The sequence below is a fragment of the Betta splendens genome, chromosome 11 (assembly GCF_900634795.4).
Source record: "Betta splendens chromosome 11, fBetSpl5.4, whole genome shotgun sequence".
Lineage (NCBI taxonomy): Eukaryota > Metazoa > Chordata > Actinopteri > Anabantiformes > Osphronemidae > Betta > Betta splendens.
Window position 1 is genome coordinate 14,884,939 of NC_040891.2, and position 18,971 is coordinate 14,903,909.

The 18,971-nt window shown below is 46.0% G+C and overlaps 3 protein-coding genes and 1 long non-coding RNA gene across 13 annotated transcripts in view; 1 reads left to right on the plus strand and 3 right to left on the minus strand.

Moving 5' to 3' along the window:
* The window catches only part of LOC114866134 (major histocompatibility complex class I-related gene protein-like), a 71,055-nt gene that overhangs the window by 40,882 nt on the left and 11,202 nt on the right, over positions 1–18,971 (minus strand). The gene's annotated exons all lie outside the window — the stretch shown is intronic.
* LOC114866078 (uncharacterized) lies at positions 1,448–8,638 on the minus strand. 3 transcript variants are annotated; one of them, XR_005898342.2, is made up of 2 exons: positions 2,026–8,619; positions 1,448–1,935 (listed from the first exon to the last, which is right to left on the minus strand). XR_005898342.2 is itself a non-coding variant. In XM_041072875.2 (2 exons), the coding sequence occupies exons 1-2, from the start codon at positions 8,501–8,503 to the stop codon at positions 6,386–6,388; spliced, it is 2,052 nt and encodes a 683-aa protein (XP_040928809.1). In that variant the 5' UTR covers positions 8,504–8,638; the 3' UTR covers positions 1,448–6,385. The 3 variants fall into 3 exon arrangements, 2 of the variants coding, with proteins under 2 accessions (XP_040928809.1, XP_040928808.1); XM_041072875.2 differs by having other exon boundaries at positions 1,448–7,005; positions 7,072–8,638; XM_041072874.2 differs by having other exon boundaries at positions 1,448–7,005; positions 7,072–8,619.
* On the minus strand, positions 13,960–17,519 carry LOC129604841 (uncharacterized). Of its 5 annotated transcripts, none has more exons than XR_008696140.1 (5): positions 16,799–17,519; positions 15,661–15,863; positions 15,354–15,461; positions 14,959–15,007; positions 13,960–14,823 (listed from the first exon to the last, which is right to left on the minus strand). XR_008696140.1 is itself a non-coding variant. In XM_055512933.1 (5 exons), the coding sequence occupies exons 1-5, from the start codon at positions 16,848–16,850 to the stop codon at positions 14,751–14,753; spliced, it is 510 nt and encodes a 169-aa protein (XP_055368908.1). In that variant the 5' UTR covers positions 16,851–17,519; the 3' UTR covers positions 13,960–14,750. The 5 variants fall into 5 exon arrangements, 3 of the variants coding, with proteins under 3 accessions (XP_055368908.1, XP_055368906.1, XP_055368907.1); XR_008696139.1 differs by lacking the exon at positions 16,799–17,519 and adding an exon at positions 16,341–16,355 and having other exon boundaries at positions 15,661–15,888; XM_055512933.1 differs by having other exon boundaries at positions 15,661–15,888.
* LOC121202594 (uncharacterized) lies at positions 16,444–17,438 on the plus strand. The gene is made up of 2 exons (XR_005898344.2): positions 16,444–16,581; positions 16,721–17,438. It is a non-coding gene; the product is annotated as an uncharacterized LOC121202594 (long non-coding RNA).

Here is an 18,971-nt window from a genome sequence, read left to right on the forward strand (position 1 = left end):
CATGAACAACCAGCACTCACAGCCTCTGGGCTCCTCACCCTTCCTCCTCATCCTCCTCCTGCTGATGAAGAGTCCAGTGGCGCCGACCAGCAGCAGCATCAGTCCGGCACCAGCCGCCACCACAGCAGCTGCTGGAAGCTCTGAGGAGGAACCTGGAACCAGAGGAACCCGTTAACAGCTGCTCAGACGGAGCATCAGCTGCTGGAGCTTCTGACCCCTCACCACAGTTGGTTCTGATCACAGCTCGGTCCAGTCTGGTCACGATGTCGCTCTCAGCACCAGAACCTCGAAACACACATTCGTATCTGCTCCAGTCCTGAGCTGTGACTGATGCATTCAACCCGTCCCCTGGAGCAGCGGCTGCCACTCACTCAAGGACTCACTTGGTGCTGTGGTGGGGGTTTGAAAGAGGTTCATGAGTGTGAGTAAATCTAAACGTAGTCAGGAGTTACCTCCTTCTTTTCCAGATTTCCTTTATTGTCATTCCACACAATACACAGGCTGAAGTTTCTCACCAGCTGCTAATAGTGCAGAATATTAATAAAAATAATAAATATTTTTTTTTCTTTTAAAAAAAGAAAAACAGAGAATAAGAACACACTTGACACACATACAACATCTTTCTTAAGGTGACGCAGGTAAACAGCAACCTTTAAACTCACTGAGTGTAAAGTGTCCTGGCAGCGTGGATGAATGTGTGTGAATGGGGAGGAGCCGCAGTCCGTTCATCAGTTTTACCACGTGTGCAAAGAAGCAGCTCAACATCCTGCTTGTCCTGAAGCTGACACTCCTTTATCGCAGGAGGTGTCTGAGAGCGGTCCATCCCACTGATGAAGCTGCTCCACACAGCGCTGCTGGTAAAACTGCCCAGGAACAGGAGAGCGGCACCATGATCCAGTCACGCCGTCGTCTGGGACCCTGCAGCTGGAAACCAGGGCGTGAAGCTGTGGGTCAGGACGCTCGCGATGCCCCAGTACAAGGTTATGAGGTGTAGGGAGTCCAGCTTTTCTAAGCAGGCAGAGCAACATTAACAATACACGAGTTGGAAAAAGAGACAGACAATGACATAGGAGCGTTTGGAGAAGAAGGAAGCTGGTGACCGATGCCTCACCAGTGGCAGTGGTTCACTCTAAGGCCCAACCTGCTAACAGGAAGTAGTGATCGAGTCTGGGGATTTTCACAGTGCGGTGACGGACGTGGGGGAAACTCCAGCCTGGTCCAGAAAAAGCAGTGGCAAAAGACTGCAACACAAACACCACCTCAAGCTTCGAGGCTCAATCCTCTGAGTGCCTCTGTATCTGCACCCGACTTCAGTCGGTAATTCCTCCACACAAAGATTTCACCGCTGCCTTTCATGAAAGTCTAAACAAAAATAATAAATGTTCTTAAAGTAAAAACTGTCAGGGATCGTTCGGAAGTGGACCCACATGCACAGCACAATACACGATTTTCTGGCGTTAAAGAGTGTGGTTTATTCCAGTATGCGGAGTAAAGTCCAGGCAGGGTCATACACAGGTGATCAGACGAGTTACATGGGATTAGGCGGAGACGTAGTCAGGAGCAGGCACAGATCATAACCGGGAGGAGAGTACAATACCAAACGTCAGGCGGTGAAGCGTGGTCAGGCAGGCAATGGTCGGCAACAGGCAGTAGTAACAAGGTCGAGCATCAACAAAGCCAGGAAACACGAAGACACGGCAGGAACAATGAACTGGGAAAGCACGACGACACACGAACAACGATCTGGCGGGGAACTGAGGACACTGGTGGTGGTTAAATACAAAGTGAACTAATAGCAGATGAAGTGCAGGTGTGGATAATGCGTATCACTCCCTCCAATGAGACAACGAAGCAGTTCTTTATCATCACAGATGAATTTATTCTTTCCTTCTGAGCACTTGTTGCTCCTTACGTCCGAACAAATCCACCGTCGAACTATGACGTACAGTAAAACATCACATTTTAAAGAGACAAACAGAATTATAAATAAATGCACAACATAAACCAAACACAAAATAAACGTACCTCGCTGGCTGCACACCCCAGAGGGAATGGTTACGAATCATCAAAATCCCAAAATAAATGCTTAACCTTCACTTTCTTGCCTGCTTGTACCTTCACTTCTCTCCACATGCTTCTCACTCGTGTATCAGCAAAAATGTCCGGCGGAACACAAACTTTGTTCCGGGTCCGCATTAACAATCAAATAATTATAAACACACAATAAATATGCAAATAAAATATAAACATGACTTGACATTTATGTCAGTTAAACTCCCACCAAATCACAATGTTTGGGATTTCAAACTGAACTGAACAATCGAACTTTCACTTAACTCTTGAAGATCATACAGGCATAGCATATACCTAAAAATAAGGTATAACCTTTACTCTGCTTCAAGCAGTAGAACAATCTTGTGCACCGGTCTATCTAAATAAACTGGCTTTGAAATACGTCTTCCTTTACTATCTAAAGATGAGTCACTGATCAGAAGTTTAACTTTCCTAACCTTTCCGTCCTTGCTAGGATACACTTCTGCCACCTTTGCCAGCTTCCACTGATTTCTTGGAGAATTATCCTCTTTGAGGATGACAATGTCATTAACCTTAATGTTTCTTCTGTCTCTTTGCCATATTTGCCTCTGCTGAAGATTAAGAAGGTACTCGTTCTTCCACCTAGTCCAGAACTCATTTGCCAGGAACTGCACCTGGCGCCACCTTTTACGCAAGTACAGGTCCTGACTCACAAACTGGCCAGGAGGAGGCAATATTATTCCAGACTTCATCAAAAGAATATGATTGGGAGTGAGAGGTTCCAAGCTTGTTGGATCGTTTAAATGCTCTGTTGTCAGAGGTCTGCTATTTATAATAGCCATCACTTCATACAGAAAAGTTCTAAGCAATGCACAGTCAAGTCTTTTAACTGATTGATCTAGAATTGCAGTTAGAACACTTCTGATTGTTCGGATCTGTCTCTCCCATACACCTCCCATATGACTGGATGATGGAAAGTTTGTGATGAACTCACATCCATACTCTTTGAGTTGTTCATGATTTAGGTCCTTCATTGCATTCATGAACTCCCTTTGTGCACCCACAAAGTTAGTGCCTTGATCACTCCTCAACTGTCTTACGTTTCCACGTACTGCGATGAATGCACGCAACGCGTTGATGAAAGCGTCTGTTGTAAGATCATCCAACATCTCAATATGTATGGCTCTTGAGCACATGTATGTAAAGAGAAGACCATACCTTTTTAGTTCTTTCCTTCCTTCCTTCACATAGAATGGACCAAAGCAATCCATGCCACAGTATGTGAATGGAGGTGTCATTTCCACTCTTTCTTCAGGCAAATCTGCCATCTTAGGTTCCTGTGCAGTCCGTCTGTACTTCCTGCACCTTGTACACTTGTAAATATGTGAAGCAACAGCACTACTGCACCCTAAGATCCATATGCCATTAGATCGCAGTTCGTTCACAGTCATGTCTCTTCCCTGATGCTGTACTTGCTTATGGTAATGCTTGATAAGCAAAGCAGACACATGACATTCCTTCGGCAAAATTACAGGATGTTTGACATGTGGATGAAGGCTAGCTCTTGTCAAACGTCCCCCTACTCTGAGCACACCATGCTCGTCTACAAATGGATCTAACTTGTGTAACCTTTTGACCTTGTCCTTAGATCTTATTTCCTTGCCTTGTTCTAAATCCTTGATTTCACTGCTGAACCTTTCTCTTTGGACTAGTTTTATAATGAAGCGTTCTGCTTCTTGTCTTTCTTCAACATTTGTGGCTTCATTTAGCTTAGATTTCAGTCCTTTAATCTGTTGAGCTAAGCGCTTAAGACTAGCAATACCTTTAATGGCTCTTTTCCAGTCAGAAAACTTTGTCAGACGATCTAACAATGTCCTGTCTTCCTTTGCACTGGTTTTGGGCACCTGCACCTTTCGGAGTTCTGGATCATTGTCACTGACTTCTTCCACTTTCACTTCACTTGTGGGTAGCTCCCTTTCCCACAAGAAATCTGGGCCAGTGAGCCAGTTTGAAGCAACAAGCTCATCTGCCGTTAGTCCTCTGGATGCATGATCTGCAGGATTATCTGCAGACTGCACATAATGCCACTGTTGGGGTTCTGTAATTGACCTAATTCTTTGGACTCTATTTGCCACAAACACATGAAAACGTCTTGCATCATTATGTAGGTATCCAAGAACTACCTTTGAGTCAGTCCAAAAATGTTCTTGAAGATCCTTCAGTTCAAGTTCTTCTCTGAGAACAACACTTGTCCTTGCTGCTACTACTGCTGCAGATAGCTCAAGACGTGGTACCGTGGTTACCTTAGTAGGAGCAACGCGTGCCTTTCCCATAACAAAAGAGCAATGGACTTCTCCATCAGCATTAACTGCTCTAAGGTACGTACACTCTCCATAACCTGTGACACTCGCATCTGAAAAATGATGAAGCTGATATTGCTTAACCTCATAGAAGCTTACTGGTAGGTAAGGTCTTTTGATCTTCACTTTAGACAAATTCTGAAGATCTTCTAGCCAGGATGTCCACTGTGTTCTGAGTTCTTCTGGGAGGGACTCATCCCAACCAACCTTCTCTCTGCACAGTTTCTGTAGAATTTGCTTTCCTCTTAAGACAAACGGAGCTAAGAATCCTAACGGGTCATAGACGGAAGCTACTGTAGACAGTACTCCTCTTCTGGTCAGTGGGTGTTCCTTGACAGTAATTCTGAACTGAAAGTCATCGGAAGATATGCACCACTGAACACCAAGAGCTCTCTCACAGAGAGGGTCTCCCAAAGCCATGTCCAGGGTTTTGACACTATCAGCACACTCTTCCTCTGGTACTGATTTCAAAACAGGCTTGCTGTTGGAAACAAACTTATGCAGTCTAAGCTTCCCTGTTTTGCAGAGCTCTCTGGCTTCCTTAATGAGTTGGATTGCCTCAGCATCCGACATAACACTCACTAATCCATCATCCACATAAAAACTTCTCTGAATGAATTTAACAGTGCTTTCACTGAACTGATCCTGACACTTACTAGCTAAATGCTTCAACCCAAAGTTAGCACACCCAGGTGAGGAGGCTGCCCCGAACAGATGTACCTTCATTCGAAACACTGATGGTGAAGATTCCAGATCATCATCCTCCCACCATAAGAACCTTAAGTAGTCCTGGTCTTCAGTCTTAACATGAAACTGATGAAACATGCGTTCAACGTCACACATGACAGCTATGGGTCCCTTACGAAACCTACAAAGAACTCCCACCAAGTTGTTTGTAAGATCTGGACCTGTAAGAAGATGGTCATTCAGGGAAGTGTCTTGAAACCTTGCAGAGCAATCAAAGACTACTCGTATCTTCCCTGGCTTTTGAGGGTGGTATACACCATGATGAGGTATATACCAGGCTGGTTCGTTGTTCAATTCCTCATCTGTGATCTTTTCTGCCTCACCACGAGCTATGAGGTCTTTCATGAAGTTCTTATAGTCTGTGTGATATTTCTGGTCTCTCTTGAATCTGCGCTTTAAGCATGACAACCGATGAACAGCACATGCTTTATTGCTAGGCAGGTTTGGTCTGTCTTGTTTGAAAGGCAGGGGCATTTCATAATGACCATCATGTTTCTGCATGATTCCCTCCTTCAGCTTGGTCAAGAAGTGGAAATCTTCCTGAGAAAGTATTGCTTCCTCCACATCTCTTTCACTGAAATCAGATTCTAGGATCTTAATTACATTGTCTGGAGTGGTCAATTCCTTGATTTGAGTCTTACACACATAGTGAACTTCACTCTTAAGTTTAGCTGTAGGTGTGGATTCTGGCATCACTCTCTTTACAATGATGCGATGACTTATTCCAATATCATCACCATGGTGCTCGAACGGTGCAACATAGCTCACTATGCTCCAACCTAGGTCAGTCTTCTGTGCAAAAGGTTGGTTTTCTTCTCCACATACAACTTCTCTAGGTAATAATGCTTGTGGGCAATTATAACCTATTAGGAGACCAATTGCACAGTCCTTCTGTGGAGCCATGTGTGCTGCAATATGTTCCAAGTGCGGCCATGCCTGAGCTGTCTCTGGAGTTGGAATATGAGTCCGATTGGCAGGAATGAACTCCCGAGTATAAGCTGTTGGCACTGTAACTTTCTTAGAGGAGTCTAGTCCTCTTATCTGTAGACCATTGAGTCTTTTACAAACTACAATTGTCCCTTTAGATGACATTGTAGACAATTTCAGTCTGACTTGTTCTGTGTTCATGTTTAGAACATCTGCTACTTCCTCAAGAATAAATGAAGAATCACTCTGTGAATCTAACAGAGCATAAACAAGAACTTCCTTGTTTGGATCCTTTGGTGAAGACACATACACCGGGACTATGGCTGAAGTCTGTACACTGTTACCATCTTGTACAACTCTGTTGGACGTGCTTTCGTTACTGACACTTGGTTGTGCTGATTCTTTACTGCTAACTCTTCCTTGAATTGTTCTCTCTTTGCTCCTTGTTCACGGTTTGAGCGATCTTCGTGTAAACACGTGGGGTGACGTTTTGAGCAGACTTCACAGACCATCCGATTGGTACATTTCTTAGACTGATGGCCAATGCTCAAACAGCCGAAGCATAGATTTTCACTTCGAATGAATTTGACTCTGTCAGCAACTGCCTTGTCCAGTAATTTGAAACACTTTTGTACACCATGTCCTACTTTCTTACAGAACAGACAGGTGACTCTGTTTCTCTCACTGGTATTGGTTGTGAATATTTTGGAACCTATGGTCTGGGTTTTAGGAGTTACTAATGTCTGATTTTTAATCCTCACCTTATCAGATTCAGTCTGCCGTAATGCTTGATAAGATGTAATAGGATTGCAAGCAATACTGGCCTCTAATGAAAGGAATGTCACACAATAACTGAACTTCGGGAATCTCCCATGCTCCAATTGATATTCTGTGGCCTTTCTGTTCCATCTGGTGCTTAACCAGTCGGGTAATTTAGCTGCCAGCTTCTGGTTCTCAAGTCCATCATCAAGGACATTTAGACTTTCATTGTGAGCCATAGCACATTCACAACTGCGCAAGAAGTCCACAAATTTCCTTAACTCAGCACTTTCCTTTGCAGCTACCTTTGGCCAGGAATATAATTTGTCTCTGAAAGCCTTTGCAATTACAAATGGATGTCCATATCGTTCACTGAGCAACTTCCAAGCTGCTTCATATGACTCTTCTGGACCAATTAGAAAGTAACCTTCCAAAGCCTCTCGTGCTGCTCCTCCAACATATCTCTGAAGGAAGAAGATCTTCTCTGAGGTTGGAATGTTTTTCTGCTCAATCAGAGTCTCGAAAGATGCCTTCCAATGAACAAACCTAAGTGGATCTCCACAAAAGACGGTAGGTTCTGGAATGGGGAGCCTGTTTGCTGACATAGCCTCAGCCAAAACCTTCACAAGTGCTCCTGTTTCATTTTGTGTTGGACTACTATTAGAGAACACAACTCTTGGTGGTTGTGGTTCTTGCTTAATCTGACTGACAGTCTGCATGACAATAGGAAGTTCTGCACTATTTGCTGCAAAGCCCTTAACCTGATCATTCTCGTGTTCATCATAAACCTGAAGTTTTGCCTTGGCTGCATTCAGCCTTTTCAATTCCTCCAAACGCTCAAGTTCTCTTTTTAAGTTTTCTACTGACCTCCTTCTTGCGGCGTTCTCCTCTTGTTGTTTCCTTTGGAGAGCGGATTTTCGTTTCTCCCTTTCTATTCTACGCTCTGTTTCTTCCTTTTCCGCTTGCAGATGACAAGCTAATGCAGCTGCTTCTTGTTCTGCAATGATCAACTTCTCTTCAACCTCAAGCTTTTGTAGTTTTTCTTGATATGACTCTTGCTCAGCCATAATCTTTAAGACAGCTTGTGTGGCTGCATACTCAGCAGCAGCTTCTTGTCTTTTGACTGAAGATGTATCAGAGCGCAAAGAATTAATCTTAGAACGACTTGAAGCAGGTGGTGAAACACTGGATATGGAAGATGCAAATACTGACTTTGCATTAGGCCAAATAATCTGCTCTTCTCTTCCTTGAATTTGCAACTGAGCGTTCTGAACCACTACTTCAGTAATTGATGTACAGTTGTCCATCTTACGACGCATGTCATGAGCTGGACTATCAATTCTTCTGTAGTCATCATAAATATTGTTCAGCTCTGATGCCTCTTTCTGAACGCTGCTAATGTGTTCCTGTAGAATTTCACTGGGATCTTGACTCATTACAGATTTCTTAGCAACCTTGGTCAGAGCTCTCCATCTTTCATAAATACTGTCAAAGCGTAGCAGAAGAACTTCTAGCTTTTCCTTCTGAAGTTCTTTTCCTTTTTCAGTTAATGTTCGAGCTCTTTCACTCCTTCGAGGCTCTTTAGATAGTGTTGTTGGTTGAGGAACATCTGACTGGTCTACCTCTTGCTCTAAACCAGCTAATGCACTCTCAGTGTCTTTGCTTGCCTGAGACATCTTAGAAACTACGTAACAGTCAAAATAGAATTTACCAGGATTAAATTAGCACTGTTAAAACAACCGCGAAGAATTAGCAAGTTATGGTTCTACATATTTCCTTTGCATAAGGTAAAGACACAAATTCACAAACCATACAAAAAGGTAACAAGTTGTGGCACTTAATTGAACTTAATTGACCGACCCTTCAATAATAACACTGAACTTCAAAACACTAATATCACGATTACTCTTAAATGTCCAAAGGTAACTTAGATTTCGGTCCTTGTCCTTAACGTTTATAACAGCTTATCTGAGATGCTTGTCGACGACGCGTCAGGAGTCTTGCAGGTCCGCTTCGGCTTGTTGCAGACCGAGTTCGACTATCACTCCCTCCAATGAGGCAACGAAGCAGTTCTTTATCATCACAGATGAATTTATTCTTTCCTTCTGAGCACTTGTTGCTCCTTACGTCCGAACAAATCCACCGTCGAACTATGACGTACAGTAAAACATCACATTTTAAAGAGACAAACAGAATTATAAATAAATGCACAACATAAACCAAACACAAAATAAACGTACCTCGCTGGCTGCACACCCCAGAGGGAATGGTTACGAATCATCAAAATCCCAAAATAAATGCTTAACCTTCACTTTCTTGCCTGCTTGTACCTTCACTTCTCTCCACATGCTTCTCACTCGTGTATCAGCAAAAATGTCCGGCGGAACACAAACTTTGTTCCGGGTCCGCATTAACAATCAAATAATTATAAACACACAATAAATATGCAAATAAAATATAAACATGACTTGACATTTATGTCAGTTAAAATGCGGACCGGTACTAACAGGGAACAGCTGTGATGTGACGTAGCCGGAAGTCCTTTCAACATAAAGGCAGATCTAAAACCGGGACGTGACAACTGAACAGGAAGTATTACAAAACAGGAAACAACAAGAAACAAAACCCAGATCGTGACAGTACCCCCCTCCCAAGGGCGGATTCCAGACGACCAAAAGGAAAAAATAACAAACCCGAGCAGGGCGGGCGGAGGGCGGACCGGGGGAGGGCAAAACGGGAACCCCCATCAAACAAAATTCACGCCCGAACACAGACCGACCAGAAAAACAAAGAACAAGTCTCATAATCAAGAGAACCCAACATGAATGTCCACAAAACAAGAACAAAAGTCCACGACCAGGAAAACAACAGAGTCCAGGGAGTCCCTCACGGAGGGTGGGGACGCGGCGAGATCCTGCTCAACCGCCGCTGAGGCAGGGGGGCACCCCCAGCGCCCCTGGGCTGGGCCAGCGTCCACGGGGACCCCCCCGAACGGCGACGTCCTCCAGGCGGACGCCGATCCTGGAGACCGAGGGGTCGAGGTGGACGTCGCCGCAGGAGGCAGCGCCATCCAGGCTGCAGGAGGCGCCGAGGGCGAGGCCACCAGTCCGGCAGCAGAGACCGAGACGAGGCAGGAACCAGAGACGACGACAGACGTGGAGACGAGGCAGGAACCGATGCAGGTGCGGCCGGAGCCGAGCCGCCAGGAACCGATGCAGGTGCGGCCGGAGCCGGGCCGCCAGGAACCGATGCAGGTGCGGCCGGAGCCGGGCCGCCAGGAACCGATGCAGGTGCGGCCGGAGCCGGGCCGCCAGGAACCGATGCAGGTGCAGCGGGAGCTGCGACGGGAACGACACCCTCCTGGAGGTGGGCAGGAACTATGACGGGAACGACACCCTCCTGGAGGTGGGCAGGAACTATGACGGGAACGACACCCTCCTGGAGGTGGGCAGGAACTATGACGGGCCAACCCCCTCCTGGAGGTCCGCCGGGACTGCGACGGGAGCGACCCCCTCCTGGAGGTCCGCCGGGACTGCGGCGGGCGCGACCCCCTCCTGGAGGTCCGCCGGAACTGCAGCTGGCGCGACCCCCTCCTGGAGGTGCGCAGGAACTGCAGCTGGCGCGACCCCCTCCTGGAGGTGTGCAGGAGCTGCAGCTGGCGCGACCTCCTCCTGGAGGCCGGCGGGCGCTGCGGCTCCGAGGGTGACAGGAACTGGAACGGCCGCAACATGGCCGACAGGGACTGGGACAGGAACTGGAACGGCCGCAACATGGCCGACAGGGACTGGGACAGGAACTGGAACGGCCGCAACATGGCCGACAGGGACTGGGACTGGAACGACCTCAACATGGCCGACAGGGACAGGAACTGGAACGGCCCCAACATGGCCGACAAGGACAAGAACGGCCTCAACATGGCCGACAGGGACAGGAACTGGAACGGCCTCAACATGGCCGACAGGGACAGGAACTGGAACGGCCCCAACATGGCCGCCAGGGACAAGAACGGCCTCAACATGGCCGACAGGAACAGGGACAGCCTCAACATGGCCGACAGGAACAGGGACGGCCTCAACATGGCTGACAGGAACAGGAACGGGAACGGCGTCCTTACCGGAGCCGGCAGCGCTCCTCTCTGGCCCCTCACAGGAGCAGGCAGCGCTGCTCTCGGGCTCCTCACGGGAGCAGGCGGCGCTGCTCTCTGGCCCCTCACGGGAGCAGGCGGCGCTGCTCTCTGGCCCCTCACGGGAGCCGGCGGCGCTGCTCTCAGGCTCCTCACTGGAGCCGGCGGCGACTGAGACGGCGTCTACTCCGGAGCCGGCTTGGCTGCTTGCAACCGCCGAGCTCGACGGAGCAGACGTCGGGCCTGATCGGGTGTGCCTAGCACCCGTTCGACAGGTGGTGTCCTCTGACTGGGACAAGACCTGCGCGTGACTGGACTGAACTGGGACAGGAGCGTGACTGAACTGGGACAGGGCTCGACTGTACTGGGACAGGGCTCGACTGTACTGGGACAGGGCTCGACTGGACTGGGCTCGACTGGACTGGAACCTGGACTGGGCTCGACTGGACTGGGCTCGACTGGACTGAGACCTGGACTGGGCTCGACTGGACTGAGACCTGGACTGGGCTCGACTGGACGGGAACCTGTACTGGGCTCGACTGGACTGGAACCTGGACTGGGCTCGACTGAACTGGAACCTGGACTGGGCTCGACTGGACTGGAGACTGAACAGGGCTCGGCTGGACTGGAGACTGAACAGCTCGCGGCTGGACTGGAGACTGAACAGCTTGCGGCTGGACTGGAGACTGAACAGCTCGCGGCTGGACTGGAGACTGAACAGCTCGCGGCTGGACTGGAGACTGAACGGAACACGGCTGAGCTGGAGACTGAACGGAACACGGCTGAGCTGGAGACTGAACGGAACACGGCTGAGCTGGAGACCACGGAGACAGGGGACTGGACTGAGACCTGGACTGGGCTCGACTGGACTGAGACCTGGACTGGGCTCGACTGGACTGAGACCTGGACTGGGCTCGACTGGACTGGGCTCGACTGGACTGGGCTCGACTGGACTGGAACCTGGACTGGGCTCGACTGGGCTGGAACCTGGACTGGGCTCGACTGGACTGGGCTCGACTGGACTGGGCTGGAACCTGAACTGGGCTCGACTGGACTGGGCTCGACTGGACTGAGACCTGGACTGGGCTCGACTGGACTGAGACCTGGACTGGGCTCGACTGGGCTGAGACCTGTACTGGGCTCGACTGGACGGGAACCTGTACTGGGCTCGACTGGACGGGAACCTCTACTGGGCTCGACTGGACTGGAACCTGGACTGGGCTCGACTGAACTGGAACCTGGACTGGGCTCGACTGGACTGGAGACTGAACAGGGCTCGACTGGACTGGAGACTGAACAGGGCTCGGCTGGACTGGAGACTGAACAGCTCGCGGCTGGACTGGAGACTATACGGAACACGGCTGAGCTGGAGACTGAACGGAACACGGCTGAGCTGGAGACCACGGAGACAGGGGACCGCACGAGTGCAGGAAATCCTCCCAGCGGAGCAAACGTGGGGCTGGGCAGGCTGGTGCAATCGTGACGGTCCGACGGGGCTGGGGGGAGGAAACCGAAACCATCGGCGGTGCGACCGGGGCTGGCGTGGCCCGAGCGGACGGCATGGAGGCGGGTGTGGTGCGGAGTGCGCTGCTTAACTCCTCAAGCCGCGCGCACAATAGCTCATAGAGGCGGCGGACACTGGGGATTTCTAGCACGCTGTCCTCGTCCTCCAAGGACCACACCGCCACTTCCACGGCGCTGCGCTGGGTTTCCGGGTTGGGCGCCCTTCGGTAATCCTCCGCGAGGATTGTAAAATACCGACGGAGGTCGCTGGGTAGCTCGGCGCATGTAAACTTCATATTCCCCGCAGGTGAATGAGACTCGCCGCCAAAAAAAAACAAGAAACAAAAACAGTCACTGATCTGGGCGACGGCTGAGTGATGGCTGGGTCCAAGTTTGGCCAGATCGTTCTGTCAGGGATCGCTCGGAAGAGGACCCACATGCACAGCACAATACACGATTTTCTGGCGTTAAAGAGTGTGGTTTATTCCAGTATGCGGAGTAAAGTCCAGGCAGGGTCATACACAGGTGATCAGACGAGTTACATGGGATTAGGCGGAGACGTAGTCAGGAGCAGGCACAGATCATAACCGGGAGGAGAGTACAATACCAAACGTCAGGCGGTGAAGCGTGGTCAGGCAGGCAATGGTCGGCAACAGGCAGTAGTAACAAGGTCGAGCATCAACAAAGCCAGGAAACACGAAGACACGGCAGGAACAATGAACTGGGAAAGCACGACGACACACGAACAACGATCTGGCGGGGAACTGAGGACAAAGGTGGTGGTTAAGTACAAAGTGAACTAATAGCAGATGAAGTGCAGGTGTGGATAATGCGGACCGGTACTAACAGGGAACAGCTGTGATGTGACGTAGCCGGAAGTCCTTTCAACATAAAGGCAGATCTTAAACCAGGACGTGACAACTGAACAGGAAGTATTACAAAACAGGAAACAACAAGAAACAAAACCCAGATCGTGACAAAAACACACCAGACGGACAAAAACTGGCAGTGTCCAGTAACTTAAAGAGTCTGAGCAACGGCTGGAAAATAACCATGCTCATCAGCGTCCCAAAGTTCATAGTTGAACACCATCGTTGAACAAGGTGTAACAGTGACTCGAGGCAGAAAAATTACAATTCCAAACAGAAAAAGACTCAGACAGGCAGATCCAAGGATCCATAGGTTACACACAGGAGCCCTGTTTGTTGTTTGGTGAGTGTGAAACGAACGTCTGCGTTCACTGACGTCAGAATAACTCAGTGACGATTAAACCACCGTTTGGCTGAAACGCTGCTTTGCCATTTCAATGTTGGTCTCAAAGGCCTTAGGTCTAAGATCTTTTTTATTTTGCAACATTTCTATAATGAGTAAAGACGAGACTAAAACCAGATTCTGATGAACTTCATTAATATGATTAAGTGCGACCCTGTAAACAGCAGACACATCCATGTTCATTGGTCTGAGGCCAATCCTCACCGTTCTTCATTAGTTCAAGGAAAGCGACCAACGGAAATGTAGTCTCTGGGTAAAACAACGCCCTTCTGTTCTGGTCCAAACAGATCATTGACTGAAACACGGCTGAAACAAATGGATCCAATAAATGTTCCGATGGTTTAAATCAGATTTAAATGAATTGACTCGCAGTGAAACAGTCTGATCATATAATGACCAGTAGAAAACATCGTGTCAAAACATAGTCATTTAAAAAAGGTATTTTTAATTTTGTTTAGCATAAAAACACTGTTTTGAATCCAAATTAATTTAAATTCACATGACACTAAATATTAACAAGATACTGTGTGACTTTTAAATATATAATCATGTAATAGTAAAAAGTAAATGCTGTCACTTACAGACGTGTGCCTGCTGTGTTTTGTAGTTTTCTTTTTGCTGGTTGTGTTTTTCGTCACTAAAACATCTGCACAAGCAGCTGGAAAACGTTTTTTACACCAATAACTTCCATGAAGAAAATTGAAAATAAAGACCCATTTAAAATATCCAACACTACGTGAAATGTAAAGAAACAGAATGATCTGTAAACTATTTAAAACGCAAACGCTAAAACTAGGCAAAAGACAGGAAATATTATGTAATGTTACAAAAATCATCTGTTGGGACACGTTACAATGAGCTTTTGTGTTTTTAGGTTTATCACTGAGAAGCTGCTTCATGTGATCAGGTTCAGGTCCAGCAGCATCAGTGCTTCACTGGTTCCATCAGTTTGACCCATTAACTAATTGGCAGCTTCAGCAGAGATCAGAACCTTGGTTGTCGTTGTTAAACATTGTCATCATAAACTATCTGGTGCTGAATCCTGAGTCCAGTTCATCATCTCCTTTGTCACCACCTGCTTCCAGAGGCTGCTGGTCTCTGACATAAAAACAGGTAAAAGGTAAAGCAGTGAAACCACTAGAACCAGTAAACCTGGGTTCAAAGCTCAACAGGAAGCTGGTCAGAGGCAGCAGATGATGCTTCACACAGAACCGGGTCAGAACCGTCTCTTACCTCATGAGCACAAGAAATTCTCTAGAGCTGTGGAGCTGCTTGTTGTCGACTGCATGAATAATGAGATTGATGTTAACACCGATTGTGATTTTATGTACTGTTAAATCCTGTATATATAGATTTATCATTTATGCAATTGGAATTAAAAAACAGTGATTAGTAAATATAATATAATATAATATAATATAATATAATATAATATAATATAATATAATATAATATAATATAATATAATATAATATAAAAAAATAACATTTTTACTTGTTATTTTATGTTTGTGTTTTATGTGTTAATAAAAATTTAATTGGCCTTCGGTGATGATCCTTTAATGATCCTGTAGTCTTGTGTCATGTTTCTGTGGACGTGATGAGTCAGTGATAAACCAGTCGTCTCACCTTTGGTTCTGAAAGTGATGAATCCAATGATGATGATGAAGATAAACAAAACAGCAAGAGCAACAGCAACAACGATTCCAATGACATCTGCTGAAACTAAACCACAACCTATGAAACAAAAAATTCTTTTTAGCTCCGGTTTCAAAAAGGAAGATTTGTGAAAACTCATTATAACACAATAACTGGTTCATAGTGACGTTACCGGTAGATGATAAATAAAAGGTAAGTGGCAGATCTAAAGTAGTGTTGGTTCCTACATAAAACATCAGTTCATTCGTGTCAACTGAGCTGACTGTGTGAGTCTCACCTCCAGGACCCGTTTGCTGCTCTGCTCTGGGGATGTCGTGCTTCACTTCAGGTTTGACTGAAAGGTCCAAGTCGTCAGCGACCTGGACGGCTCCATCAGGGACGGACAGACCCTCTTCACGGTCCACCTCCTCATGGATCTGATCACCGTTAGTCCACAGCGACTCGGTTCTGTCAGGACACGAACCCGAAGCCTGGCAGCAGCTTGGAGAGGAGGGAGAGGCAGCGTCTGGAGACGTGGTGTCACTGAGTCTTACTGATGGTTGACTTGGACTTTTGGTGAAATGCATTTGTTTGATTTTGCATTTTAACACGAAACATACGGATGAATTTGGGATCATAAATTCGCTGAGAACAGCTTGTGTTGAAGCAGCATTCCTGCTCAGACAGGCTGTTTGTGGAAGTCAGAGCCACAAACAGTAGGGGTCAGAATTAAAGTTACTTTAAACTAAATCAGAGAATCACAGGAACCAAAAACACTCCTGCAGCCATAAACCAAACTAAACCATGAGGATATGCTGAAATCACATGAACTATTATTGGGCTAAAGCTCAATAAAGACTGGGCTTCAGTGTGGCATGAACAAAAGGCTAAGGCCAAGCTAAGGCTATGGCTGCAACTGAACACCACGCTGAAACCAGCGTCACTGCACGTCTTATGAGCACGGCATGCGTGACTCACCTGAGCCGACAGAAACAAGAACTGCAAAACAGAAGCAGCTGGAACAAACCAGAGGAACACCAACGCACGCGCACAAGCCTGGCAACGCGCGGCAACGTGGGTTCGAACGTCCAGCACTTCTTTTTCTGTCTCACTTCTTTTGACACCAGGCACCAAACAGCAGCTTGTGTAACAGCGATTTCATCCCAGACCGTCAGAAACCAGCTCTGCTGAGAACGACCTCTTCTCTCAGTGGTAAAAAGTAAATGAGCTATTTGAATGTTCCTGCTTTCATGCGTCCTGCTCATGAAATGTCTTGAATGATCTTTACACCAGTATAAACCAAGGCATGATTTCTAGTCTCATTCAGTTTTCATCTTCAGTTATGTTTGACTCCACAGTGTGTGGATAAAGTGATGTGACAAAATAAAGCAGAATGGACCAGACGGAGCCTGACGCAGTGACGTCTAATAACTCACCTGCAGACGCTCCGTGACAGAAGAACAGCAGCATCAGCAGCTTCTCCCTCATGTTGATTTAACGTGAAAGTGAAAGTGGAGACGAGCACACAGACAAAAAAACAACCGAGAAAACTTAAAACATAAAGTGACACTTAATTCACGTCGGGCTGTGATTTCACAACTGGCGGAAGATTGTGAGTTAAACTGAAATGCGACATGATTAAAGCTGAACGTTTTTAACAGGCGGCGCGTGGTCGCCTCAGTGAAGGCGTGTGGGTCCTCGCGTCAGATCCAATCACATGTTAGCAGACGCGCGAAGTCAAATGTCACGTGACATTAGGCGGAAGTCAGATGAAAAAGCAAAGGGTCGGCCTAGAATTAGTGAAGGAAGATTCAAGAAGCACCGAATCACTTTGACACAGCAACAAAGCCTCGTTGATACGTGGTGGTTTCTAACAGTCCACGTTTGTCTTATTCTTAGATAAACGTTATTTTGCCAAAGGTGCGTAACTTCTTTGTCTGTGGATCAGTATCAGGTAGAGTAGATGTGGAAATATGTTTGATAGTAAATTGTATTAACAGTATATTGTTGCTGGAGCTTCCGTGATTTGTGTTTTTACAACCTTGATTTAAATAAAAGGTTTTCTCAGCACTTTAATCTGCTCCTGTGGCTCCGTACCTCCAGCTTTGGAGAATACCCACTCACTTTGCTCAGATGTCGCTGGCATGTGAATCTCGTTCATATAAAAAAGATGTGTGTACAGTATGTGTCTCAGTAATTGACTCAGTTAGAGATCCCTGGATTTCCATTTATTACAGTATTAAACCTATTGTATTTCTATATTTCATGAGTAAATGTGTTGTATTTACTGAATGTTTGTTTAAACGAATTAAATTAAATATAACTAAGTCTATACTAATACTGACTAATTTAATATATTTATGTATTAAACACCGTGTGAAACTGAAACCTTCTTAAAGCAGAATAAAAAGTCAAATTGCCTGCATTTTCTGCAAGTTTATCAATTGAAGTTTTAAAATAAAACACAAAACAACAAACGTTTTATTTTAAAAGCTCAACACTGAGGTTTCTAAATTTAGATGTATATAATATCATAATCATATAAATACACAGCAGACACAACCAGAGCAACGTAACGCTTTATATGAGAATATTTAGCAGAAACCCTTCTTTACTATTATAACATCATATATTAACAGGTTGCTGACAAAACCTTAAATGATATGTAGCAACAGAGTAACTTAACATTTCTTGTTTCAAGTTATAAACAAAACACTTAGAATAAAACACATCTCATCAGTGGAAAGTGCCACAAATCTTAATAAATGGCAATAGTAATGAAAAAGCAAACAAATAAAATTCCCTGTGATAACAAATAATTACAGATACATGTATATCTTATCCAACTAAAAACTAGAATCCAACTGTTCTTCTGTGTGTGTTAATATATTCAGCAGGACTATTACTACTTTTAGATTAAATTATTTGTGTTGTCATTGTGTAGCTGTGAGAAAGAATTTTTTTTAATTGCTCATTATTACGTCTTCCTTCTTTTCGACTCATCATCTTCTTTTGGGACAAATAAAAAATCATAACTACTAAGAATGTGGTAAAACAGAATGTTTTAGGCCTTAAAAGGTTATCACAATACATACTGTAGTTATGTGTATGGTGTCAAACAGAGCAGGTGTTTACCTGAGGAAAGGTGTCTGGCTGTTATCAAGTTTGACCAAAGATTCGGTAGCAACAACACAGAAACAGACACTTGTTGTGCTGCACAGAGAGTGGGAGTTGGTAGGAGATGGATTTGTTCTGCACACTTGATGATTCAAAGTAAACAGACACATTTAACTGTCTCCTTATGCTGAATGTGTTACAGACCAACACTCTGCTCTCTTTTACAAACAAACCCCTCATCCGTTCAGAGTCCATCTTATCGTGTGGCAGGAAAACAGAGAAGAAGAAACAACATCAGAGAGAACGCAAAGAAGAAGAAAAGGAAAAGGCAAAGGATTCATCATGAGGAGAGGAATCTGTGGGAGGAAATGAGAGGAGGGGGGAAAGAGAGAGCAATTAAGTTGTTATGCGGTTTGATGGAGAGAGAGGAGTGAAGAGGATGGACCCAATTGAATCATTGAAATGTTTGAGAGACAAGGTTGGGAAGATACT

Coding starts and splice junctions, on each gene's coding strand:
- LOC114866078 (XM_041072874.2), bottom strand. CDS start 6,269: ATGAACACAGAACAAGTCAGACTGAAATTGTCTACAATGTCATCTAAA.
- LOC129604841 (XM_055512931.1), bottom strand. CDS start 16,627: ATGAGCAGGACGCATGAAAGCAGGAACATTCAAATAGCTCATTTACTT. Junction 15,864..16,340: donor TCTTGTTTCTGTCGGCTCAG/GTGAGTCACGCA, acceptor CTCCTCTCCAAG/CTGCTGCCAGGCTTCGGGTT. Junction 15,008..15,353: donor CATCACTTTCAGAACCAAAG/GTGAGACGACTG, acceptor TTATTCATGCAG/TCGACAACAAGCAGCTCCAC.